This window comes from Gasterosteus aculeatus, chromosome 6 (genome assembly GCF_964276395.1).
Source record: "Gasterosteus aculeatus chromosome 6, fGasAcu3.hap1.1, whole genome shotgun sequence".
Lineage (NCBI taxonomy): Eukaryota > Metazoa > Chordata > Actinopteri > Perciformes > Gasterosteidae > Gasterosteus > Gasterosteus aculeatus.
The window spans coordinates 8,702,216-8,729,553 of NC_135693.1; the positions used below are offsets into that span (position 1 = coordinate 8,702,216).

Consider the following 27,338-nt stretch of genomic DNA (forward strand, 5'->3'; position numbering starts at 1 on the left):
ATGCAGTTGGGTGATTTTGGCCACCAGCGTTCTAGTGCGTTTTTTTCTTAGTGTTAGTTATTTTTATAAGGACTAGTACTTGTTTTAGCTGCTTTGTATCACAATAAATATATTGTTTTGGGTTGGAGTTTTAGACATTTTTAAACCCCTGCTCAGAATGAAAGATTGTGGTTTAAATAAAAAAGGAAAGCGTATGCAGATTGATCTACTATCATCAGCACCATCAGTCAGGGTGAAGGACGAGCCGATGGACAGAGCTCTGCAGCAGATAAACTATCGACTTTGCGAATATGTCCCCAAAAAACAACGTGTATGTTAAATGTTAATGTTTTGGAAGTGGCTCTTAATGTGAGTGTTGTAGGGTTGATACACCAGTGCGGCTGCTCGGTCACAGATCAATTTTTTTCCACGTGATTGAAGCGCCATGCCTGAGGAGTTCCGACGAGAGGCCTTTCGCTCTAATCTGCTGCCCAGCCATCGCTCCGGAGGACCCCCTCCGTCTGTCGGTTGCAGTGTTCAGGAGAAAGCACGGCAGCGCGTTTCGGGCCAATGCAGCACAGTGTGCACCGAGGGGCTGCAGGACGATCTTTTAATGGGCAGCGCCGGCCGAGGGCCGCCCAGCCTGTCCATTTCAATTAGACAAAACTGCTGACCGCTCTCGCGCGCCCACACACATTAGCATCTTCCCCATGCACACACTCGAAGCCACGTCGTACAAGCAGCAGAGCAGGGGGTTTTTTTTTGTTGCTTAGAAGCGTTACACTCAATTTCATTATACACGACTTCTTCGGCGCCATAGATTAGTCCCGCTAATTCCCCTCTGTTCTCTCCACTCGGAGTCAAAGGGCACAAATTAGAACATGGCAGGACAACAAACCCACCAGTAAAGCAGCTTTACGTTATTAAAAACATCTTTAATAGAGCATTTCTTTTAACATCCATCTGTTATAAAGTGTTTCAGAGGGAAATGGATGAATACACACGTTGAACAGTATACATTGTCCAGCGAGACAAGCATCACTGTGCTAATATGGGACAAATGGTGCAGTTGGAGTTAGCAGGCCGGATGAAGAGGTGCCAACAAGATTACCCACGTCTGCTCTCTGTACCAACAAAGGAATAACTAAGGGTCTGTTGTCTGCATACAACAGACATGCTGCAGCATTTACACAGCTGAAGGTCAAGTAGGATTTATTACACTGCTCGACCTCGAAAACATGTGAAATGCACACGAGCGGTTTGTGGGGGCCACAGCGACCTGCTGACAGTGCATTCCTCTATAGAATATGGAACAAATCGTCATTTTATTTCACACAAATACCCACGATGCCTTGGACAGGGATGCCAGAGAAGCCTTTTAGGGACACGGTGCGCTACGTCAGCGCGCTTATGTCCATATATGGACGGTCTGAACTACAGCAACATGCGTTAATGCGTCAGAGCTGCGGCCCCAATGATTTCATTTCATTAAGTGTCCGTTTGGATCGTTGCGACGTCTTGAAGGAAAAGGTCTCTGATGCTGATGTTGCTTCATTCCAACGCCGGCCTTATTGCGTCCTCGTTGTGGCAAAGTCCCAGGCCGTGTCCTGGGCACACTTGCACATGGCGCGCACCAGCCGAGTGAAGCCCATGTCCTTGGGTTTCTCCAGCCCACGCATCAGCCGCTGCTTCATAATTGCTATGAACTCCCTATTACTGAGCTCTCCATTCCCTGAAGGGGGAGGGATGATAAAATAAAGGGGGTAAGGAGGGGGGGCAACGTCCATTTATTGATGATGTCTACCGGTCAGTTTCAGCTTGATTTGCTTCCCATGAACAGAGTCAGCCGGAGTCACTCACCATCGCAGTCGAACAGCGCAAACACCACATCACACACGTGGTCCGACAGCTCCACTTTGGCCACGGTGCGGGCCACCTGCTTCATGGTGACTGAGGGACAGAGGGAGCAAACCACAGATTTCCATCATTTTGTGGGAGACAGTAAACGACTTCTGTGGAGGACACAGTGGGATCGATAGCAAGCAGGACTCCCATTTATCTGATAGAGAGAGCAACAATAGGGGGGTGAGAGGAGGAGGAGGAGGGGGGGACCGCATCGAGCGAAAAAATGAGAGTAAAAAAAAAAAAGAAAAGAAAAAAAACACCTTTGGGGTTCATTTTTGGAAAAATATAAAAATAGATAATATAATGAAGAAAACCTACATAGACTGGGACTTTAAAAAAGGAACCCATGGGAAGGAGCAAAGTTACAGAGAAACAGGAGGAAAAGGGTGAAGGAATCTACCTGAAAATGGCAAAGAAGGAGAGAAGAAAAACAAAGCTGAATCACTCCACCAAGAATGCCATTAGTGGTCTGCTTTTCTAACGTTCAACAATGAGCAGTTCCAGATAACACCCACATAGAAGGAACTGCACTAAAGGGTGTGAAATCACCACGGTGAGATGTAGGAGATAAAAGATGAGAAACAAAAGAGGATCAAAAGATGTAAAATAACAGTATAACCAAAAAAAGATACTTAAGATGAACATTTTAACAATTACACACCTGTGTTGCACTGAATCCTTGAAGAAAATATATAACTTAAGATTTTACATCTGTATAAAAAGTGCCAGGTATGCAACGTGAGCTAGCAGCTGGATGAATGGGAATTTAACTGTAGTGCACAAGTTATATGAGAGTTTGTAAACGCATGTTTCTGGTTTTACATCCACCGCTGATGGAAAATCAACGTGTTCTTCGAGGATTCAAGGCAACAAGAGGCAAGTCATTGAAATACAAAAAGATCATATTGTGGGCAAAGTATTCCTTCAAGGCTGTACAAGTATAGTGAAGACGTATGAAGGTTTAACTGCACGAGGATGGAGGAAATCTGCACACGCCCGCCTACAAGCTTCCAACTAACAGACAAGATGCCTGATGTTTTGAATTATGAAACGAGCACCTCGGGGTAAACGGTGCACTTGCAGCAGAAGCTGAATGAATCAGAACAAGTAGATGTGCTGACAGGAAATACATGGAGGCCTATTGAAGAGTGCCGTAGGATATGGATAGACTGAATGGATATGTCGTTGTAAAAAAAAAAAAAACATACTACTGTTCTGATGAGTCGCCAATTCCGTTGTAACAGTCAAAAGAGAATGTATATGAATAAAAACATTAAGACAATAAATATAAAAGATAACACAGGCATCAAACCACTTGCTGCATTATAGAGGCTGCAGGCCTGCAGCGCTCACATGTAATCGAATTTCATTGTTGGGATGTGACAGATTACGTCAGTACAAATTGACGTTGTGGAAGATAAAGGACTAATTTAATAAAGAATTTGACGCTTAGTAGTAGATCTCAGATCTCATTGGACACTTGGATCCATGAACTGGATCCTATATTCAAACACGGTACGTTTGTTTTGAACAGACCTTCCACTCTCTCCTCCGTTTTTGCATTTACAATTAAGTAGTTCAGGGAATATAATATTACACTTACTGTTGGTTCCTATGGTAACCACAGGTATTACAAAAACAAGCCAGGACTGAAATCTTTAGGAGTACTTTAGATGTAGGCGCGCTTGCTCGAGGGTACTTCAGAAGCCATTGCGGAGCGTTTGTTACCCTCCAAATCACAGATGATGCACCATCCTAATGACGGGTCAGCGCAGTCCCAACCCCACTCGACCTCCCTGGGAGGATGCTCGTGTCAGTGGGCCTCAGCAGGTCGATTAAGGGATGGACGGGCAATCCGGCCACAAAAGGCTGAGCTGGGATCGGGAGCGAAGCCAAGGAGAAGGAGATGTGGGAAGCTAATCTGGCGGACAAAGTGTTAACTAACAGCTCTAAGAGACAACAGTCGAGTACTTACGGCAGACAGAGAGGGATTGTGGGTGTACCTTTATCTATGGAGGCTCCGGCCATGTGGTAGAAACTCAGCGCCGTGTCCACGTCGTTCACGTTCTTTAGGAAGGTAAAGAAATTCTCCACCTCCTCAAATGTGATGCCCTGCAAAAGACGGGAAAATAAACGGAGATCCTGCTTTTTCTGCTGTTTTACCTGAGCCGACACAGCCCCCCCACTTAACATTGTCATCGCACAAACTGCGACTGCACAACAAACATTTGGGAGCAGCTCAGCAGTTTGACACAGATGACGAGAGGAAGGCGGCAGAGGCAGTCGACACACATGAATAAACAGTGTGCCACGGCAGGACGGGGAAGCATATGTGCACGAGTCACGTGCACATATAAATAGTCACAAAGCTGCCACACACACTGATGAGCTCATTTGCAAAGAAAAGTGAGCAGCTGGTCTCGGGCAGTAAATTTACACTACAGGTTACTCAACGCTGGCAGACACACCGGCGTTGCCCTGGACACACAGCAGCTTCCCTGCTTCCCACTTATCTGCTAAATGCAAAAAATCAAATGTGTCTTGAGAGACAATTACAGCCTTTGGGTAGAAAAGGGGATGTATTTTTGCTTCAGGGGACAGATATGCTTGCTAGTATCATTACAGTGAGGCAGAACCAGCATGAAACCAAAGTTTGTGCAAATCACTGGTAATGGGAGCGAAATGGGTATGTTGTTGTTGTTGATGATTGCCCTCAAACTCTTGAATATTTTTACTTCACTTTCCCAGCAGAGTCATATTACTAGCTTAGAGCAAGGTGGCGTTTTACGAAAGTATATGTAGGGGAGGTAAATAGTATTTGCATTTAAAACAAATAAGTATAAAAAGTAGAAGGATTCCTTGAGAGTTGTTTATTGAAGGAAGAGCCACAGAGGAGGACAAGACCCGGAGGCTTTATTAAGCTCTGAGCACTTATGTCCTGCTGCTCAGCACTCTCTGTATTTGGTCCCCACAAAGAGAGATAGCGGAGAGCGTAATGTGTCAGTCACGTGGATAACGCCGGGCCTTACACCCGGTCCCTTCCTCTCCCCACTTTGACACACACCGCCTGTCACGCGTCCTCACGTGTGTGTGCGCGCCGCTTTGTTTAAAAACGCTCCGCACCACCAGATGTGGCACCGCGTAGAACCACAAAGTACCCGTCACTCATCTGGCGGTAAGAACACATGGATGAATCTACCTGTGCATCCTTAAACATCTTCTTCAAGCCCTTCTGCATCTGCTTGAGTTTACGAGACTGGACACCACTGTAGGCCAGCAGCATACCGCCAAACTGCCTCTCGCTGATTCTGCCGCTCACGGGATCATTCCTCTCGAACTGTAGTGGGAGAGAGAGAGAGAGAGAGAGAGAGAGACAGAAGGATGAAGACCGAGAGCTGGGCAGAGCGACGAACCGGTCAATGGGAGGAGGAGGGCGGCAGGGTGAGATGGGAAACGGTGAATACTGGTGTCAGGCTGACAGGCTTACACTAAATATGCATGCGGGTGCTTTTATTCCGATTTTATATTGTCCCACTTGAGTGTGTCTTAACAGCAGTGGGGTCACGGCTGTGTCCGGATTTTTGATTTATTTCCGAGCTGAACACGCCAACCGCTCAAAATGTTAATTTGTTGTGCTTTAGTCAGCTCATGGCTGAGCTGAAATGAGCGGGGAGCAAAGATTGCAGAGGTGAACTGACCATTCGTGCACCTGCAGGGGATCTACATGTAGTGAGGTGAACTCACATCAAGTTAGGTGATGCTTAGGCTTGATGGAAACAGCTAATTTGAACTTTATATTGAACTAATTTGAAGTTTATATTTATGTATACACAATTGCTATGAAAGTTCTTTTTTATTTTGGCTTCATTGGGAATTCAAAAAGCAGCTGGTGAAATATGGCCCTGGGTGAGCTGCAGGGTGAGCTGTGAATTGGATTGTTATACCCATGTTGGTGTCATTTTTATCTGTGGTGATTTCCCCATCAGAGCCCTGTGGCACCATCAAGCCCTGACAGATAGCGCTTTCTTTACGTCAGATGTTCCAGTCCTATTCTTGGAACATCAGATGGAGGCACCCATTAGGCTTCAGTGAACAGTTATGCACCGCCCACGCTAATTAAATAGATTAGAATAACCGTATGCTCAACAACCCGGATCGCTTGCTGTAGCTGCAGAGGCAGCGGAGGGGTCTGGTGTCACCCTGAGGAGACAGAAGAGGGCTTCTATGAACAGATGTCTCAGCGTTGAGAGAGTGACCGACGCACTGCTTCGTCATCCTCCACCACGGTTCTCCTGCTTCTTCTCTAATCGGACGCACTTTAGGGGCTTTAATTTGTACTTTTACCGCTGGACTAAATGTAAGTGAATTGCCGTGTGCGGTCAATTATCAGCAGTGGAGAGTAACGTTTAAGATACCGGTCACATATATTTGTTATACTTGTCAGCAACGGTACAGGAAAGCAGTTGAACATTCTACATATATTCCTCGTTTCCTCCACTCGTTGCCTTTCCTATTTCTATACCTCTAGTTTCAGCACATCATGCTGCAGTTTCCTCTGGAACTCCAGAAAGTTGCCGATGGTGAGTTTTCCCTTCAAGTCTTCTCCAAAAAAGTATGTGGTGAGAGCAGAGCTGCAGCCGGCCGTCTTCAGGGTGTTTCCTGTGGTAGAGCGGTCGCGGTGTCGCATGCCCATACTGGTCTGGGAACGTATGATGCTCTGGACCTAAGGATTGAGGGGGGTCTCATGTCAACCAGGACCATCCGGCTTCTGACTATATCCTTATATTATTCCATTAACAATGTCATGGAAATTGTAAAAATGATGAAGTAGCAGCAAATCACACGGTTGCATCAAATTAAAAAGCAAATTAAATCATATTGCATAAATGGTCTTGAATAATGAGTTTTACGGTAAAAAACCTGCATACAATACTGTTCATGCAGAACTAGACCTCATAAACCTCCTGGTGAGATGATCTTATCATTTCCCTCTGAGAAAATGTCACAGTCCTTTAGTGGCTGTCAATGTGACTTGCCGGTTACTGTAATGCAATCACTTGCTACTAGATTCAGCATCGACCAACCGTGTGGGACGGCTGATTTAACCTTACGCCTCCTTCAATTTGCTGACCATGTGTGTGTGTGTTTGTTTCGCAACTTACCTGTTCAAACTCCTCAAGATCAACCTCTCCATCGCCGTTAAGATCAAACATCTTGAAAGCAATCTCAAAGTTCCTTTGGGGAGCTGAACAGCACGGGACACACAAACACAAAAAAAGACATTGTGAAATCGATACAGCGCATTATAAAAGTGGCCCGTAGCACTGCATCCACAAAGCTTCCACCCTACACCACCCTACACCACCCTCCTGTCCCTCCACCCCACCGGTGCTCACCCAGAGCTACCATTAGAGACTGCACAATGACAGCTAATCTTGAAAACAAAATTTGCATTCATGATAATACATTTCCCTGTCTTTTTCCCCCATTTTTTCAAACATGGGTAAACCCTCTGCAAATAGTATTTACTGCACTAAACAGCCACGTCACTTTAATGACCATGCGGCCACAGAAAGTGAAATTAGTTGTCAGTGCAGCGGGATAATAAGGAGTTCACAGCGTTGGCACCCGGAGTCCGATGATGACAGAACAAAGATTGGGTCTTGGTAATTTAAGAGTTATAGCCACCTGCTCTAAATATAAAGTGGGTTGGGATGAGCTATGAGTTATGATTTAACGCTATTTCAACTGCATTGCATTGAAGTAGGTAATATATTAACATTTTCTTCCTCACAATACAACAAGCAAAAATGAATTGTGGCTTTCTGTAGAATTCTTGATGTGATTGAAATGCACATCTACACATGAGCTGTGTGGAGCTATATATTAAATTATTATATGTAATCAAAATCCTATATTTTGAGAAAAGTTGTTGTTTTAACATTTACAGCTGTCAATGCCCATGTTTCATGTGTGTAGGCACTTCCCTTCGGCAATTATATTTAAGCCTACATGATGCCAAGATAATAACTCCTTAATAACCAATAACCATCTGATCCATTGCAGATATACACAGTGCTGAGAGCTGTATGTGAACAAGGGATATAATTCCTACACTGTTCATCTGATTTAACACAGCGCCAACGCAATGACATTTACATTATACAACCATTAAAATAATTTATTTGGTCAATTATTTTCAATGCACCACTTCTGACTGTTTTATTCAATGAAGAGCAAACATCTCTTTCAAGGGATGCATTAAAGATTAATTTAGTCTCATTTTACACAACGACTGACACAAGCAAAATCCTCCATCGCACTATTTTTGTGGCCGTGCTAAATGGATTGAGACCAACCATACAGCGCCGCCATGTCTGCTTAAAAGTGACGTGTCCTTGAAAAGTCCTTCAGAGACTTTCTTCCTATGAACGGATTATATTAAATGGTCAAGCTAAGCTGGGGATAGGACTTCACTTGGCATTGGAGAGTAAGGGGCTTACTTATTATGAATCATGATACGCGTAGAGGAAATCCAGCGTTCTTATTGGTTGAGAGGGAGTCATGGGGGGTACATATTGAGCGATAATGTACAGTTGCTGTTCACTTTGACCCAAGCGTTCCACATCACTGCGCACAAGGTAACAGGTTAGATTTTTTCGTGACCGTTAGTTGACATTTAAGGTTTTAGCTCGTGGCCGATTGCCGAAAAAAGACCGGAAACACCACAAATGATCGGTTTCAGGCAATGTGAGCTTTCGCAACTGGACAATTAAGGTGGACGTCATGAGCGATGTGAATGAATGACATGGTGCGAGATCTTGCAAGGCGACCAAATGCTGTTTACATGCACCTACGGGGACGTTTGGTGGCTACAACTATTTTGTGCTGAAAGGCGGCCGTTTACTTACTAATTATCATTTCGCCGGTAACCGTATTATAAAAGCAATAAGGTGCAAGAGGCAGTACTTTATCTTCAATAATCTAACAGTTCGAGGGTTTCCTAACAACGCCCCCGAACTGTTACTATTATTAAACTTGATAGAACTGGAGATCCTACTGAACCGACGCACAGCTCCATAACCTAGACAATAATGTCATATTAGAAGATATTGCTGCGTATCAATTTCGGTCTTAAACTGGTGCAGTAAACATTTTTTTTAAAAGCCCAGAGCAGAGAAGTAAACAGATCTTGGATTTGATTTGTGTGTACGATTTGAAGGATGTGGGATTGAATGGGATGGGTGATATACATCAGAGCCATTAGATCCCTGTCAACAATGTACTTACTGGACAGCACAGTGGTGAGGAAGATGTAGTCAGAGAAGGAGATAAGGCCACATTCTCCCAGCGTGTAAAATATGCTGTCCTCATCTGCAAACTTCTCCCTTTCTTGGGCGATTTTCTGCTCATTCAGGTCACAAAAAAAGGGATATGAAAGAAAAAAGAAAGATACAATTTTGAATCGAGCACAAGCCTTACAGATTTTACAGTTGTCCCAGGTGCGTCTTCGTGTGTGTGCAAGCAAATGTGTGTGTCAGAGCGAAGCTCAAAGAATGTCTAGTTTCAAAACAAGGAATTGTGCACACCTACAATGCTTCCACACACACGTTAGCAATATTCCTGGTACAGAAGGATGCTTATAGATCCACGGTTCTTCCACCTTTACAGTCATGCAAATGCTGCATACACATGAAGACGTACAGGCAAGTGAGGGTTGGAGTCACAAGCAATTAGTTTGTGGTCGGTTCTAAACACTTTACCCATCAGGGGCTGTACTCAGTGTGAACTTGACATAGAAGGGAGGAAAAACATCACAAGAGACTGCAGCACAAACACACACTATTGAGTAACCATGTAGACGACACACCCTAAACGTATTAGTCATTAGAGATAGTGACTTTAGCCCGTCCGGTCTCACTCACTCACTCACACACACACGCACGCACGTTTTTCTGTCAGCATGTGTATATTCACAGCATTGCATGAAAGAGACTTAATCACATGCACACTACACACTGAGTAATAGAGACTTGGAAAGACAGTGTCCACGGAACAGAGTGGACAGACGGATAGAGCATGCCTGGACGGGGGGGGTGGGGAGGTGGGGGGGCTCTGAGCCCATGTGGAGTTACCTCCGTCTGTAAGAGGTCCAATTCAGAGGAGGAAGGACGAGAAACAACTGTTAGAGAACAGCGTGGCCTCTGCTGTCTTTAGCAGGGCCTTGAACGACAAAAACATTGGGCATTCACAGTGAACACACACACACGCACACACGCAATCTTGCTCAAAACAAGATAATTGGGGCCCCCCCACAAATTGCATTATGTCCCACTGACTGCAGCTCCTACTAGCTGTTATAAATACCATCTTTAGTCAGTATCTGTATTATCAATGGAGCTGTATGCCGAGTGCAAATTACTCATAAAAAGAGACACGATCTTAACATTTATTAAGATAACTAAATAACTGCTACACACAATTGGTTCAAGCATTTAAATATATCCCAATTGGTGTCTTGACACAAATAAAGAAAAGTGGTTTCTAATTCCTCAATTATTGTTGCTGTTGTCTAATGTACGTGTACAGTATGAAGGGAGTGAGGGAGTGAGGGCGGCGGGGGAGTAAAGGGAGAGAGAAACAAGTTATTTTTGGAGCAGTGCTACAGAAAGAAACAACGGAAACGGTTTTCTTTGTGACAAACATCCCGGTGGGTGCAGGTGGAAGAAGATTCCTAGAAAGGGACAGTTCTGAATACGTGACAAAGTAAAAGAGAGAGTGAGTAACAGAGGTTGGTATTGGCCCCCCGGGTCTGGAACAGTGACCTACAGAGACAGCTGTCCGGTCCAACAACCAGCAACTACCACAAAATACACAATTGTGACAGCTAAAGGCAAATGAGAGACATGAATCCACTGGGCATCCCTAGAACTATCAGAACAAAAAAGGCACACGGCACACTTTTATGTTTTCAGTGTCCAGACTCAAGGACAGAAACCCTGCAGGCAGCCAAAATGGCTTTTAACGAAATAGCCGTGGAATATAATTGGCCCGAGAGGAGCCAGATAGCATGCGATGCCTCCTGTGTTCCTGTCAGAAGAGAACACGCTTTTGGGATCCACAGACTTCCCTGCTGAGCTCACAGTGGAGCTTCCGCCATCTCGCTCTCTCACATGCACGACTTGCCATCATACTGTCAATCTCTCCCACAGTTGTGTGATGTAACACTGCATCCTCTCGGCAGTGTGTGTGTGTGTGTAAAGCTGTTTTGGGGGTTTCACCTTAGATTTTAGGGCCAACAACTTGATGGGTAGAAAAATGAATGTATAATTCATATAACTGGTAAAACACGTTCCACCTACAAGAGATCCCCATTAGGTTACTTGATTCTGAATCTCAGTCATCAGTTTGGTCTTTCATCAGTTTTGATTCATCCACCCATGAGGACGTTGTGCCTTTCAAGCACTCGGCTGCAATCACTTAAAAAAGGGATCTCAACTTCAGTAGGGTCCGTATTTAACACCCATCTCAGATTTTCCCCCAAAGCACCGATCTTCAAATGACTGTAAACCTAATTGCTGCAGCACTCAAGTTAATTAGCCGCTCACGCCTCGTCTGTCAGCGCGTGCGTGTCCGTTGATCGACGTCGACTTCGTAGCCATCAGTGTACGTGAGCGTGACTCTACATCTGTGCCTTGAGCCCGCTCGCGCGTGACTGCCGAGTTACGGCCAAGTTCACAGCCGGCGTGCATATGATGGATGGAGCAGCCCGATAGCTGCCCTGGCCAGAATTAAACTAACCCTAAACTTAAGAGACCAACAAATGAGCCCCGCGCAAGACCAGCGCAGCCGGAGGTGTGCAGGCGAAGGGGCGTTCTCTCCTTCTCGTTTCACATGACTGCGCGAGAAACACTTTATCAGCACACCTTTCGGGAAGGGACACAGTTGAAAACTGCATCAAAAGCTCTTTATACATTGTAAAGTGTCATTGTTAAATCCAACAGAAGAATTATATGCTCCTTCATTTGTACGGACTAACCCAGCTACTTGAGTTCAGACATTCTTCAACAAACGATCTAACCCTTCAAGCGGCGAGCTTTCCTCTCATTCTAAACCAATATGAAGGTTGAACTTAAAGTGAAGATGAAAACGCAAATGATACATGTCAAAGTGTGTATCATAAACCTTAATTAATTTGATTTTAACATCGTCAATTCAACGACCGGACAGCAATGGCTTCAGTTATACCACAGCTGCGCTATCGAAGGGGAAACCTCTCCGAGCACCACAACGCAGATAAGAAAGCCCGGGTGTAGATTGAGTGCTGTCAACGAAGAAGCTCAAGCTCTGAAACGACGAGAGCTGCCCTCACTCTTTGTCTATGCGTCTGCTGCTGACCTCCTGTCTTTTGAACAGGTGAACCTCGCTAGAACCAGTACGGCACTGGAGCCGTACACCAGCAGGTACACACACACACGCACACACACACAACAAGCGCATTAAAACCAATACCTTTTCTGCTTTGTGTCTGTCACTTTGACAGGTTCAATGCAAGAAGAGTTTCGGGAGAAACGTTATTACTATTACCAACCTCTATTACTATAAATGAGGAGAGCAGAACGAGAAAGACAAGGTGTGTGTGTGTGTGTGTGTGTGTAAAAGCTTTTATAGGGATCAACAAAGAAAGCCTGTGAGAATAAAATTCAGGGTTAAGAGATGGAGAAAGAGTCCAGACAGCGGCTCCCGGGAGCTTCCTGTGAAATCAGAAAGAGTGAACATGACAGTCGGGGGGGGTGGGGTGGGGGGGTGAGAAGAGGCTCGTTTTCATAACAGTAGCAGCGCCCCCCCCCCACGCCACCCGAGTGGCAGGTGTGCGCTCGCGCTCGCAGCTGTTGGCGCGGCTGATGCGGAGGCTTCAGAGGGCCACGGAGGGAACACTTTGCACACGTTTCAGAGCGCCTGCCTTCGGGGACTCTTAAACCATGCTCTACAGAAATCATGCAGCACTGACATCCGGACAATCCCGTGGATGGATTTGCGAGGGGCCACCAAGCACATCAATGCAGCCTCGACGTTTAGCTAACGGACCAATTTCCTGGATCCAAAACAACCTTGCAAGGCCACCATGCGTAGAGTCGGGGCGCCGCCACCACCAGCTACTTTCTCTGTGAGGCACAGGCAACAGAGCGGTGCATGCTGGAGAGAAAAGGCCAGAGTGCCAAAGCATGTGAAAAGCTGGCGCTGGTACTTCTTTAAAAAAAAAATTTAAAAAAGGAATGAAGGAGCGTTTATAAAAGCAGGACAGAGGGAGCGCAGGGGAACAGCTGCGTTAGGATTTGACGTAGACCAATACAAGTTCCAAATGAATGACTCATTTTAGCCGGCCTTCACATCTCAGCTTCGCAAGACTCGATGTCCCTCTCGGACTTTGGATGGAAATGTACGTGAACCGAACTTTTCTGCGGCTGGGGTGTGAATTATGCAGCAGCGCTGCAGTGTTTAATAATCCCTGTAGAGGCAACGTATTAAGTCCTCACTTTCAATAATTCAGAGGGGAAGGCACGGCACACAGCTGCCTGCGACAGGCGGTACAAAGGGCGCCGTCCACGACAATAAGGAGCGTGAGCTTGCACACAAGGGGTGTGTGCGCTTCAGTTTGTGACACTCCCCGCCATTACAGGTGCATAGGTTGTAACCTGCCCTTTGGCTTATCTTCGCTTCATCCTGACTGACAGAGGAATTCAGACCTGCTCAAAAGGACAAACAATTTTGTAGATGAAGCTTATCGGTCGGGGCCCATTTATCAATGCGTAGCGATATAAATGTGTGATTCAGCAGCATTTGAATAACAAAAAAAGGTTTCTTCAGCGCACTCTGGTGAAACGTTTTGCAGCATCGAGTAGTAGCAAGTAAATACTCAAATGAACTCGTACACATTTATGTACGGGATACAAGCGGCTCAGGAGTCCTGCGATGGAAAATGAACACGCGGGGCGTAGATGGCTTTCCTCACACCCATTTGTTATTTTCCATACACGGTTATCTGAGGTGCATCATTGCCCAACTCCACCGGCAATAAAGCAAGCTGTGCTCATTCAGCAACCATCAGACCTCTTTATTTAAAAGTCATCAACATAAGTAATGTGAGGCTATCTGCGGTTTAATGATATTTTTACGCTGTCGTTAAGAATGCTGATCAGAGACAACGCTTTGCAATTCCATGATATAATCAGCCTTATTGTTTGAGGAAATACAGTGTGTGGTGCCCCATTTAACACCTACAGCACGCAGAGAAAAGTTTGAGTTTGATTCACATGTAGCTTAACTGAGGCATAGACCCACACCCGCTGAAGCTGAGATGTGGGAATCGCAGGAAAACTCCCCTTTCAGCTGTTCCCCTGGACTAAAGGGCACGGAAAAGCTGTGCCCTCCATACAACTCCACAAGAGTGGAAAATACAATAAGAGAAAACCAGTCAGAGACAGAAGAGGAGGGAGGAGGTAGAGAATACACAAGTGCAGTTTTTCATTCCGGTGCACACATGCTGCTCGGCACACACCCCATACCTGCCAGAAGTCCTGCAGAGAGGGAGGGGGCATAACGGGAGGGAGATGAGGAGAGAGGGAGGGGGGACAGAAGAGGAGGGACGGGTGAAGAATCAATAGATGGAATGATTGGGGGTGGGGGGGGGCGGGGGGGGGGCAGCGACAAAGGTAGGGATTTTGGGAGGATGATGGTTATTCGCGAGGAGGGGAAGAGAGAGAGAGAGAGAGAAAATGGAGGGATTACTCGTTATGCGAATGAGGGGGATGGCTGGGGAATAATCAGCAGTTAACAATGGCAATGACAGGTTACATCAACATAGGATTTGCGGGCCACACGATTAGGGGCGCGGAACACAACACGCAGAGGGAGGGAAAAAAAACAACTGGTCGAGCAAACAATGAGATTTCACAATTTCTCAAATAACGGTTTTCATAGACAAGTAAATAAGAAATAAAACAAACACAGTGAGTCAGTCTGAACAATGATTGCGAAACAACTCTATAGGGAATGTTATATTTACACACAGATTGGACCTGGACCTTTTAAAACAGGTCAAACTGTATGTATGGGACAAATCTCACAGTTGGCCTGGATATTGTCAGATACAGCGAGGGGGAGTAAGACTTTTAAAAGAGCTCTCATGTTACAATATCGCACACCTCGCCACGATTGACCCCCAGATGAAATGTTCCCCTCGTACTTCACCACACCCACCTTCAACTTCATGATTTACACACTACATAGAACAGGCGCCACATACTTGCCATGGCCATTTACACTTGATTGAATTCTATGCAGGCTTAGGTTTAATGTGAACTACATTTCATGGCGGGAAATTGTAATAGTTTATTCCGACGGCGACTAGCTAGGGGGCAACTTCAAGCAAACGAGGAGGAGTTATGTTTCTCTGGTTGGGCAGAGCGAGGGAGCGAGGGAGGGAGGGAGGGAGGGGGGGGGGGTGGAGCAGTTGGGTGCCATTTGATTTTCCATGCAAATAGGCTGGAGGTGGCTGGAGGGAAAACATTCACAAAAGAAGAAAAGGACCGTGTTGATTTTTTGGATGTCACTGAATTACACATTTACAAGCCCAAGCTCTTTGAGTCAATCTGCTTTTAAAATATGGCTGTATCAAAGTTAGGAGGACTTCTAAACCCAAAGCTTAGCAGAATCACCGCAGAGGTTTAGAAGTAGGACGCGAGAAGCAAAAAGGGGGTTTGACAAAGAGTTCTGTCTTTGACCTTACTGACTCTTCATCTAACTGCAATATGGAGATGATGAGGCAGAGACTTTACTCATCTTCATACCAGCCATCGGGGTTGATGGGTTTTCTAATGTGTGCAGATGAGCTCATGTTAAATTAAAACGGGTGGAAGGGTGTGAGAGACCCTGCTGGGGATCAGAGACAACAATAATGGTCACAAACCAATACCAAGGAAAGCCGTAATGAAAGTAATGATAATTTGTATCAATGGTTTCTTTTTCTTGACCATATAGAGGTGCTGGCATTTAGACCTTTCTTTTTCAAGTGAGTCTGGGAGGTTAGCCCGTCTAAAGTTCATTCGTTGTTATTGTCTTTAAAATGGGTCATTATCCACTGGACAGACCCACTTTGTACACGTCCCTCTTAATGATTAAGTGTGGCGCTGATGCATTAAAAAGCCAGGTTTAACCAACTGAAGGCAGATAAGATGCAGGTGTAGACTCAACACAACATACGTCATCATTACCGTGCCCTTTAATTCCCTTTCTGAACTTTAAACATTATCTGCTCGAGTGACAATTAATGTGACTGGAAAATAACATGAAATGACGGTTGAGAAAGGAGGGAGGAAGGCAAGAGCTAAAAACATGCAAAAAGAAAGACATTGTATAAAGGATATGGTCTGTGATAATAAAAAAATCCAATTTAAATCCAGTTGAGAGAAGAGACAACATTTCCAAAACAGATGTTTGTCTTAAAACCTGTACCTGCAGAGGACGTATCTCAGCCTGTGTGCAAAGTCTCAACAGAAATGCATCCATCAAACAACAAAGTGGACCCAGAAAGGCTGGCTTACATTTTTATAGCCACATTTTTTATCAAGTGGTACAATCTGGATTTTTTAACGTTGCTCCACGAACTCTTAGCCTATGTCATCTTTTAGGCTTATGAGGCCCCTGATGGTGGTAGTTTATTTCTATGACGTTGAGTAAAAAACACTGTTTGTATAAAGGTTTCTTTAAATTCTCTTCAGCCTGAGTAGTTGTTTGACTCATATTACATTTCAGATATTATTATTTTACTGATTTAATTCAGGTTCAAATAATCAAGTTCATATACTGCATTATATATAGACAGAATCATAACAACCTGAGCTGATCAATAGTTCAGTTTTCAGAGATTATACATTTCCCAAGTACTGCACTGAATGAAGACCGTACTTAAAACCAACTCACTTATAATTCCTTCTCTTAATGCATATTTAAAATCCAAGCGGTGAACCTATAAAACCCTCAGTGTAACCTGAGGATTATAAAGCAGAATTATGCAGCGGTGGCTTGAATTTAGGATTCAACAGAGGGACACCTCTGAGAAAACATTTAAAAAGATGCTTAGTGAAAAAAGGATTTATCAACTTACATTTTCACTGAATATTGAGCTTTTACTTGGAACCAGTTTTTACTGAAAACGTCCAAAAGAAAAAAAAAATTCTATTCTCCTTCGTGGTATTGGGTGGGTGGCAGAGAAAAATATCTAAAGATTTGGCTTAAGTCAGAAAAAAAATCAATTTTATTTCCTGTATTTTGCATTAATTGATTTCCAAAACAATTATTGACCAGTAATTCACATTGATTTAACAGTGTATTTATGAAATCCGCCAGGTTACTAGAAACCGAATAAATGAACATGGCATACAATGTTTTTGAGACTCAAATCTCTGCCTCTGATCCCTGCTAAGATGACGCACTGCCCACTTCTTACCTTTCCATCATATCGCTTCACAATGAACTGATCCAGGCCTAGACCTGGAATTTAAAAAAGACAAAACAAAATGTCAACAGATGTTCAGATTAGACAAATCAGCATAAGCATCAGGATTTATGCCTAGCATTAAGCAGAGCAAATGTATTTACATGGTGTCATTACTAAACATTTTGTGTCACTGACATCTGCTGAAGATTAATAATAGTCATTAACACACCATTTCTATTCAGCTAATTCTTTCAAATAAATAATCATTGCCTTCAGCTTTGACTCTTGAATCTTGAACAAATTCCCTCCCAGCATACCAAGAGAAACACTCCTTTCATCTACATATTATTAATATACATGAACGCTCCAACGGAGTATCTCAAAGTGTTTAAGTTCATTGCTTACTCTATGAATAACGACTTCAATGAAACACACATTAGGATCAGGTGATACATGAGTGGTCTTCAATGTCCACTGGTTCGTGTCATATCTTTCTATGCACAAGACAGCATGACATTGTATTAGCAATCCTTGCGATAATTATTTGAAATGTTATTTTCTCTTGATCGAGTACACAAGGTGTGAATTTTAAGTGGAAAAAGACAAATATTCCTTTAATTTAAACTTTGAGGTGACACACAATTTCTAGGCTACAGCTCTAATCTATCAAATAAAGACAAATATTATACAAAATATTCAAGGAGTCACAAAGGCTCTTATCATGGCGAGATGCTACTATCATAGTGACCTGCTGATACAAGTCTCATCAAATCAGATTTACTCTGAGCGCGCTGGCGGGGGCATAATCTCGTTAAACCGAACTTCGCTTCTTCAGCATTAAAGAAAACCTCATCACCTTAGACCTCTGATAATAGCTTATCACCTTTCCATGCCGAGCCAATAATCCTTTAACGCCAGGTCAGTTCAACACGATCAATACATGTATCAACGGAGGGGCTGGATCACTGAGCTTAGGGACACATTTCTAGAACAAATACCTGGCAAACAATGTCCGTCAAATGCACTGCCTTGTTTCGCTCAAACTTAGCGTACCTCACTATAGCACTAAGTATTTTCCTAAGGGAGGCTGGTAAAAGCTGGTCTTGTAGGTCACACAGGCTATATATTTATGTACAATCCTGGCCATGCAGCACTTCTATCTTCTAAGTAGTGTTTGTTTTTTAATCAGGTCCATGGTTTATTCATCATCTAAGGGCCAGAAAATCTGCAGAGCTTTAAAAACAACAAAAGCAGACTAATCAGCAACTGAGACTTGATCATTAGGTTTTTTTAATTGAACGGGGGGGGAGAGAACGTCTGTGCGTTAACTTTACATGAAGTGGCTGCGTTTGAAGTGAACTTCAGCTTCTTATTGGCTCTCCATCTGCTGCCTTCTCTTATCCAACAGAGCTCGGCTCATCATTTCTTAAGTTGCAGCCTGGAAAGCAGGATGAATAAAGGAAGAGCTGGGAAAAGTCGTAAAGTGGGGAGGCAAGTCAACTGGGTGCCAGAATGGAAGGACCAGTTACCGCAGATTAATGTGGGCCTCATGCTCTACATTTACCAGAAGTAGGAAGGCGAACACACTCCTGCGTCATGTAGATCTAAATTAATTTAAGTGTTGAATAATCCGGAGAAGGACGCTCAAAAAACGGGAGCGGTGCAGAAATATATAATCTATGCCAATTTAAGCTCCTCGCCCTCCCAACGCTCCCGTGGCTTTGGATCAAACAGCTCTCTCCGGCTCCATGCGTGACGGCTGAGATCTTCTCTGGTTGGAGCCTGTTAATTGATACACCAACTGCTGTGTCGCAAGTGACTGTGGGGAGGGAGGGGGATGAGGGGGGACTGACAACAGCCCTGTCAGTCCCCCCCCCCCCAGTCCCTTTCATATTTAGGGACACAGTCAGTGGGATAATTATACCACAAAGAGTCATTAGTCTGTACCAAGTGTGTGCTAAGTGCCCCTGCTGTGGGATGGATGGAGGGGGGAAGGAGGGTAATGTTAAACCAGTAGAGTAAAATCATCTCCGCGCGGTTGCTTGAGTATTTATTTAGGGTCGAGAACCTGGATGAGAGGCAGAACCAGTCAGGAAATAGACTTTACAGAACCAGATTACAAGTGATGAAAAGGAAAAATCCATAGAAATAGTGTGAAGTTGAGGGAAGAAAGAGGAGACTCACTCTCAGGCTGCTTCTCGTTTGGCGTGATGGAGCGTATGAAGTCCTGCGGCGTCATGTAAACCTCAGCATCTCCGTGCTCGCCAATGACCTTCAGCGTTGCAAAGTAGCGGAAGATCTTGTCGGGGGTCGAGTACGCTCTGATCCTGTTCTCGTACTCCATCACCTGCCAACCAGACAGGAGCCACAATTAACGACAATAGATTTTATCCACTGGGCCCTCGAACACAGCTCAGCCTCCAATCCAACACTCCAACCCTAGGGTCGCTCATCGAGTCTGTAGCGATGACTGCATGCTTCTGTGTTGGTTCCCGCTATTCAAAGTTATTGGTCTACAGAGAAATCTTAGAAAGCCTTGCCCTTGCCGCCCCCCCACACAACCTTCAGTGTGTGGGTGAGAGCTAACAGGCCGGTCATGACACAGTGTCATCTCTCTGGATCTCATGCCTTCAGATTTCAGAGTTCTGATCTCTGCTTCACCCACATTAAATTTGAGTTATTTAAAGAAAACGTATGGAAGGAACAAAATCTCATAAATGTTCTAAATATACTAGAAGGTAGTTTTTAGCACAAATACTGTACAGCTCCAACAACATTCAACCACAGAGGGCGTTCTCAGTCTGAAGCACATGCTCTGGCATTTGCAGATATAAAGAGCACAGTCTGCTCTTTATTAAACTTTGACTGTTTATTTGACAGAGTGAGTGTGCTGGCACAAACAACCCGTCTTTACAAACACACCAGTGAATCCTGGGAAGCTGTGATTTACTAGAGCGGTTTGCTCCCCAAAATTGAATATGCTTTCAGCGGACTGAGGCTTCCACTGAGGCATAGAGGCATTGCATCCTATCGCCTATCTCTTTCCTTCTCTTTTCTCTACTCCTCAAAAGACACAGCAGCAAACTGTATTTATTCCGCATCGTTATAAAGAGGCTTTATTCTTCTTTGGTTTGTCACCTGCAGCCTGATTAGCAGCAGTAAAATGTTTTCCAGGTGGTGCATTTCTATTTACAACAGCAATGCATGCCGATTAACTTTTCCCGTCAGAAATATAGAGCAGCGTTTGCACACTGGACATTGATTGGTGGGGCTTTCAAAACACCAGCAGAGGTGAATCAAATACTGGACTTGCTGAATGTTGATCATTTATTGATTACCTTGCGGTCACGGAATCCAGAGCGTGGCTTCTTTTTCTTCCCCTCGCCGCCGTCATTTCCTTCTTCGTCTCCGCTGCTGGCCTCCACGGATTTCTCAGACTCCGTCTCAGAGGCTGCGTCCCTCACGAAATCTGTCCCCTCTCCACCTGGTTGCTCGGAGTGTTGAACGGAAGACCCTGCCTCTGCGTATGCTCTGGTTTGAATTAAAGAAGAAAAAAACATTAGAAACAAGTCAACGCCTTCGGGACATTTCTTCTTTCACACTGACAAAGTTTATGTATTGCCGTTTTTCCAATGATTCCAAGTGGAATTCAGGAAGTGTGCAATGACTGTTTTACGGCCAAGTGTGTACTATATCTACGACGCTCGACAGTTCAAACAGGGAAAGGCGGTGATGAGTAAGCGGTCCGCGCTGCGTTTGGTCTGCAGAGGCAAAATCCCACGTGACCATTTTTCTGACTAAATTGGATATTGGAATAATAATAATAATAATAACGATGAATTACAGAGTCTGTCAGGGGGAGGCTGAATAATTCAGTTTAACGAGACATGAGGAGAATGAAGCCCGGGGGCGAAGGCCTGGAACAGTCTCATCCCATCAGACAGAAAAGCCCTGAGGCTCCATCCATCACTGCGCCTCGCGCAGCACAGTCATTCTGTCACACAGAGCTCTCAAGGCAACACACTCTGCCATCTTTTGCCTTAACTAAACACCAGCCTCCTTTGTAATGGCTATCCATTACAAAAAATGCAATATGACTTTGGGTGGTGGCTTGGCAACGAGAATGCAGGTATGCGGCTGCATTGGTTTGTTTCCCGTACAGTTGTGTGATGCTGGGGAATTGGTCTGGTCGTGTGCTCAAAAGATAAACCGCCATTGAATACCGCAGCAAAAACAGATTCTAGTTCACTCAATGTCTATGGAGGACTGCTCGTGTAATTGTTTGAATATAGCGGATGGACTCAAGAAATGAAATGGTGAACAGGTTTGTATGATAATTTGATAAGCGGCAAGCCAGAGGAAATAAAGGACAAACTGCCGCTAGAGCACAGATATTTTTTTTTCTCCATTTGAATCAAAATAGCAGAAATCCATCACCATTTCCTCAGTGCAACCAAGAGGCACACGGGTCTACTGCTGACCCCAGACTTACCGTTTCCAGAGCAGCCCAGTGGCAGCAGACACGCCCGTTACCCCGGCCAGCGCTGCGAGCATCAGCCTCCTGCGGCCGGAGCCTTGAACTGCTCCGCTGTGGTAGCGCCGGGACAACTGCGCCAGCCCCAGGGACACCGCGGACAACGCCCGCAAGCGCAACATTCTGCGGGGAAAGGCTTCAAATGAATACACATTCAGCGATTTTGGTTCAGAAAACTTACGTAACGAAACATGATAGATGGCAAAGATGTGCAGCGGTCTTTGCAGACATACAAGTGACATAGAAGCGCCGAGAGATGCCTTCCCATCCTTCTGCAGTCATAAGCCATGGAATTCTAAAAAACAATTTGACTAAAAAACAAATGAATACTCAACTCGAGGGGTAGAGCTCAAAGAATAGCAGGGCACTCATGGGATAAGTGGTCACACGGCACTGCAGGCAAAACTGCACTTCAAAATTCAACGCATAAACGTCCTGGAATCCCAACACACCTCAATTAACAAACAACAGAGAGCAAAGAAACTAATTAGCGCCTGTGCAGCAAAATTCCAGAATCTAATTTTTGAGGGGTGTAACGATTCATTTTAACAACGATTCGATTCGCGATTGCCGATTCGATTCATGGACGATCTGGGTTAATTTAGAACGATTCGATTTGATTCGATTCAGTGACTTGAAATCGATTGAGTAACTTTACTGGACAGTGCAGGCAAAGTTACCAAGATCCGTGTTGTTTCTTGTAAGGAAATCAGGTTTAACTTAATTATGGATATTATAAACAACCAAACAACAATTGATGGCAAATGTATTAACCTTTTATTTGAATCAAGTGCCATTTTCAATGTAAACATTACACAATAACTACACAATGTTTGGATCAATTCACAGAACCCCGGATTTTCAACCACATTGTAGGGTCGCATGTCTTTACAGATAAACTTGGCAATTGTTACTGTGATGAATTTCGTGCTGGCGAGGTGTCTGCAGAGCTGGAGTTACCTGCTGCTGCTGCAGCGGTAACGCTGCTAGAGGTGCCTGACTGTCGGCGTTGTTTAATCTCACGGCGCCTTAGAAGATGGCCGGAAAGATTTGTTGTGTTTCTGTGTTTCTGTGTTCTACATATTCTACAAACAGCGACTGACTTATTTAGAATACCTCCGTGTTTGCAAAAGCCAAAATATTTCCACGCGCTGGATCGATAAGTTGGTTTGTAAATGTCTTGCTCGCAGTCGTCTCCTCCACGCTGTGTTTTGTTGTTGTTTCACGCGGCTGCCGCTGCGTACTGATGACGTCACAGACAGGCAGACTGAGACACGTTAAACGAGTAACGTGTTTAACGTGTCTAAAGTGCTAAAAAACAAACAAACAAACACACAAACACACATCCATACCGTTGTTGTGCTTAAATCCAATGTGCAGTTTCCAAGTATCGATACAATCGATTATGTACCATTTCAATCGATTTGTAATCGATATATGTCGTCCGGAATGCCGATTCAATTGGATCGCAGGAATATAAATCGATCAATCGATTCAGTTGATGAATCGTTACACCCTTACTAATTTTCTACCAAAGTGTTGCTGCATTCATCTATATCATGATTAAAAAAAGCAAAAGGGGGCAATGGAGTGCATCTGAAGCCCGCCTGAGTACCAAGCATGGGACGAGGTCATTGCAGGTCTGGGTCGGTCACGTGTCGACATCCTATTAACTATTCGCATATCGGTGGTCAAACTGATTCAGAAGACATGGCGTGTGCCAAATGGAGAGTTTGGTAGCCCGTAAATGTTGGGGCCGAGGGGAACAGCAGGTCCGCGTACGCTCAACGATCGATGAGGTTGGAGACAGATGGTTGGAGACTAATGTGCTTGAAAAAGGGAAATACATTTTCTACTCTAGCTCGAGGTTCCAATGCTCTCATTCTAAGTCTCTTTGGACAAACACGTCCTCCTAATGAGCGTCTCATATAAAGTAATTAAGTGCCAACAACAGAAACTAAATGAAATCATTAATTGAGACAATCATTTGAGAATCATTTCTCAGATGTGATCCTGAGAGAATTCATTGAAGGCGACATTAGAGCCAATCGAAATGCATTTACAGGTTTAAATGTTCACCTGGAACATTTTTTTTTAAACTCAGAATACAAGAGGCAACAGGAACAAAATGAATCAATTGTTTTTCTTGGTCTGTTTGTCTCCAAGCTGCCAGATGAGGACCATCCATTCAGACTAGTATAATTGGTTTCTTCCTGACTCTTTGAAATAAGTCGATGGAGCCTAAAAGGAATTGCTTTCAAAAGTGAAAGATATCCCATAGTAGGGGACCAGTTGGGGGGCTTGGCACGTGTAGAGAAAAAAAGATTCTTTACAGCGATGCTCTTTTTTCTCATTAGCACATTTTGAAGAAGGGGACACTGGGATTTGAGCCATGAAACAGCTACACGTCCTCTACCTCAAGTGTTTTTAGTGAGTAAACGCATTGTAATATGCATTTTGTAACAGCTGGACAGCAGCAATGATTTTGCTATGTTTGTAAAAGGCCTTAAGCCTTAAGTTAGGTCTACAGGCTTGACACGTTCACCTTTTCTGCATTTTTCACAGTGGTTGTCTGGCTGTATACGTTAGAATAAAGCCATTTCACAATCCTTATAAGCTCTATAAAATCTAGCACGCTGGGACATGAAAGTGACCTGGGACCCGGTCAACCAATGTCCACCGTGGTCATCAACATTACCCACCTCTGACAGTTACGAGTTGTCAGGGCCCACCAGAGAAACGTAGGCGTTTATGTTGTGTGAACACTTCGCTCAACTTGGATGATTGTTTCCTATAAAAAATAAAAAGGGACCGGAGCGGGTAGTTTCACTCAACACCCTGGAGCTCTAAAAAGGAGGTCTCATTCCCTCGTTTAAAGATGGTGACCCATTTCTTTCAACTTTACAGTCCATCTGTTGCCCGGGGATGTTTTCTGCCTCGAGTGGTAAATAAAAATGGGATTATTTTTAGGAGTACAGGGCACACAGGCAAAGATATGTTTTCATGGCTGCTTTCTACCCTGGACGTCCTGTGATTTTTTTAGGCAGGTCTGTGACCTCCGTGTGACTTATAAAAACCTTTCGCAGTGAAAGTTCAATCATTTGAAGTGAAGAAAAGTACAAAAAGCGAACAGACTCGAGTCAACACTCAAAGGTTGGTCCATTTGAAAGGTTGGTGACTCAGTAGATAGGAAGCCAGTTGTCAGTGCCCAACATATCACATCTGGGAAGTATGCAGTGCGGGTGAATTAGTCCAAAAAGGTTAAGAGAGATTTATCAAAAAGATTGATAATCCAACATATCAACTGGGCAACGTATACACGCGCGGTCAGGTAAGGTGAGAAAAGGCAGGTGTTGGCAGCATAAGATTGGTGAGAAAAGGTCTCTGACACCAACATCTACCGCACCTCAAAGTCATCACGGTGGCTAACAGACATCTATCAATCCATCTAAATGAGCAGATGGGTTGATTCATAATCACTGAGGTGGAAAATAGATGGAGGTCACCAACACGATGCGTTACGGTCTCAACGTGTCAGAGAAACGCAGTCTGCAAAGTTCCCAAGATTCACGAGGATCTCCAGTGTTTTGTTTTTAGCCGTGAGTTCGACCTCGCAGCCCCCAGCTTGTAGCATCATAACGCTGGCGTTTAGCTTCCCGCCGCTCGGCGACAACGGGGTCCGCTTCCAACACCGGTCCTACTTTTGCATCGTACCGTATCGATAAGGCGACAGTGCGCAGCTTTTGAGTGCGGCAGTCCGCTAACGGTTCCGCGACGCGGCTCGCGCTGGCTAGCAAGCTACGGCTAGCAGCGCGCGTTAGCATAGCGCCTGCTGTCAGCCGAGGGGTTGACGCTGCTCCGTCGGCGGGACACAACTTCGCGGACAAGCGGCACGGTTACTCACGCTGGTGATAACGCGAACGGCGGTCGGTGCCGAACGGCGAGGGTATCGTCCTTTTGTCTTCTTGGGCCCGCAGAGACGGAGCGCAGCGCTAACAGCAGTTCCGCGTTTACAATCAACAAACCGTGCGGACAGAAGGGGCGGGGCAACGCGCGCGTGCGTACCCGCTTCAGACGGGCCGCGTCCCACCACTGCTTGGAGCGGTGCCCCATAGACATACATATATAAAGGCCTTTATATATGTCTATGGGGTGCACGCCATCACTGTGTAAATGGCCCAGAATCAGATGTCTTTCAAGCATTTTATGGAGATTCATCAGTCACTGCAGCTAAATTTCTAATTTTACATCTCAAGGCCAACAGCTACCAATTTGAATAAAATGGTCCCCTAAAAGCCCATTGAGCTGGATCACTCTCGAGGCTGTTATTATTGACTAATTGCATAGTATTTTCTTTCATTCTACATATCTTTGTTATACATGGTATGGGGTATATGAATTAAGCTATTATAGAACATTTAGCCATTTGTTTTTGAATGAATAGTCAAATGAACTGGGAGAAAAGGAGTCTCTGCTGTCAGTCATACATGCCTTCAAAGAGCTCCAGTGTAAAATGGTGTCAAGACTAATTGATTTGCCTTTTTGCCATGTGCCAGTTCTAATTGTTACTATTAATCTGTAACTGTAGGTCAAATTTCAGCTGTATGTGAATGTATTAATGAGAGGTTAAATACCAGGATCGCAGGGAGTCTCTACATCTTCTGCTTCAAACCAAAAACACACCTCTGCAGACTATACCTTGAATAAAAAACACAAAACAAATTGTAGCACTTTAATTATACTTATAATGGCTCTTATCTATAGCAAGTTGTCAATCTTGACAAATACTCTATTTGATGAAATTGCACTTTCTTGTTTCTTCTTCTTCTGGGTTTGTATCCTGAAATGCACTTATTGAAAGTCGCTTTGGATAGAAGGATAAGTGACAACGTAATTGTAATAAAGATAGAAATGAGAGAAACGTTCAGTTGCTCATGATGTCTGAAAGAAATTCTTGCAAAACTAAACAGAGCAACAAGTTACCCAAGATTCGACTGGGTTTCATGAACTTTCTTTACTACAAGGTATTGGTAGACACATGTTGTTCCCGGGAGAAGGTGGTTTGCTAAGAATCTTCAGCTACAGTTTCAACATGCTTGGATGAAACTCAAAATAAGGTGCGCTTAATGCAACTCTCCAGGTGTCTTCTTTTCCAAACCCAAACCCCTGCGTTACGCTGCTGTATCAGATCCTCAAATGATCGTGACATTGTGATGGGTGTGATGCATGAACCAGCCAATCTATATACATTTCAATAAATACAATTATCGCAATATCAAATGGGCATTTTGTCCAAAAGGTCAAGAGGTATCTGCAGTTTCCTGTAAGCTTTTTGGCTACAGTCGCTTCACACACAACCTTTTCAGTAGCGTGTCAGTGAAATTTAGGAAATCATTGATCTCGATTGAACAGCACTATGAT

General features: G+C 44.3%; 1 protein-coding gene across 1 annotated transcript; it reads right to left on the reverse strand.

The window, feature by feature from the left end:
- Positions 1-893: 893 nt before the first annotated feature.
- Positions 894-26,090, reverse strand: micu1 (mitochondrial calcium uptake 1). The gene is made up of 12 exons (XM_040178432.2): positions 25,822-26,090; positions 21,876-22,040; positions 20,722-20,914; positions 19,568-19,730; positions 17,393-17,436; positions 9,175-9,289; positions 7,047-7,129; positions 6,407-6,607; positions 5,084-5,221; positions 3,888-3,996; positions 1,840-1,929; positions 894-1,711 (listed from the first exon to the last, which is right to left on the reverse strand). Exons 1-12 carry the CDS (start codon positions 26,034-26,036, stop codon positions 1,548-1,550), a joined length of 1,680 nt encoding a protein of 559 aa, XP_040034366.2. The 5' UTR covers positions 26,037-26,090; the 3' UTR covers positions 894-1,547.
- Positions 26,091-27,338: the final 1,248 nt, after the last annotated feature.

What these genes read in the sequence shown, in the direction of transcription:
- micu1 (XM_040178432.2), bottom strand. Translation starts at nt 26,036, where the DNA reads ATGTCTATGGGGCACCGCTCCAAGCAGTGGTGGGACGCGGCCCGTCTG. An exon ending in CCGTTCGCGTTATCACCAGC is followed by an intron (nt 22,041 to 25,821) that starts GTGAGTAACCGT and finishes CTTTCCCCGCAG; the next exon opens with AATGTTGCGCTTGCGGGCGT. An exon ending in AAACGAGAAGCAGCCTGAGA is followed by an intron (nt 17,437 to 19,567) that starts GTGAGTCTCCTC and finishes TTTAAATTCCAG; the next exon opens with GTCTAGGCCTGGATCAGTTC.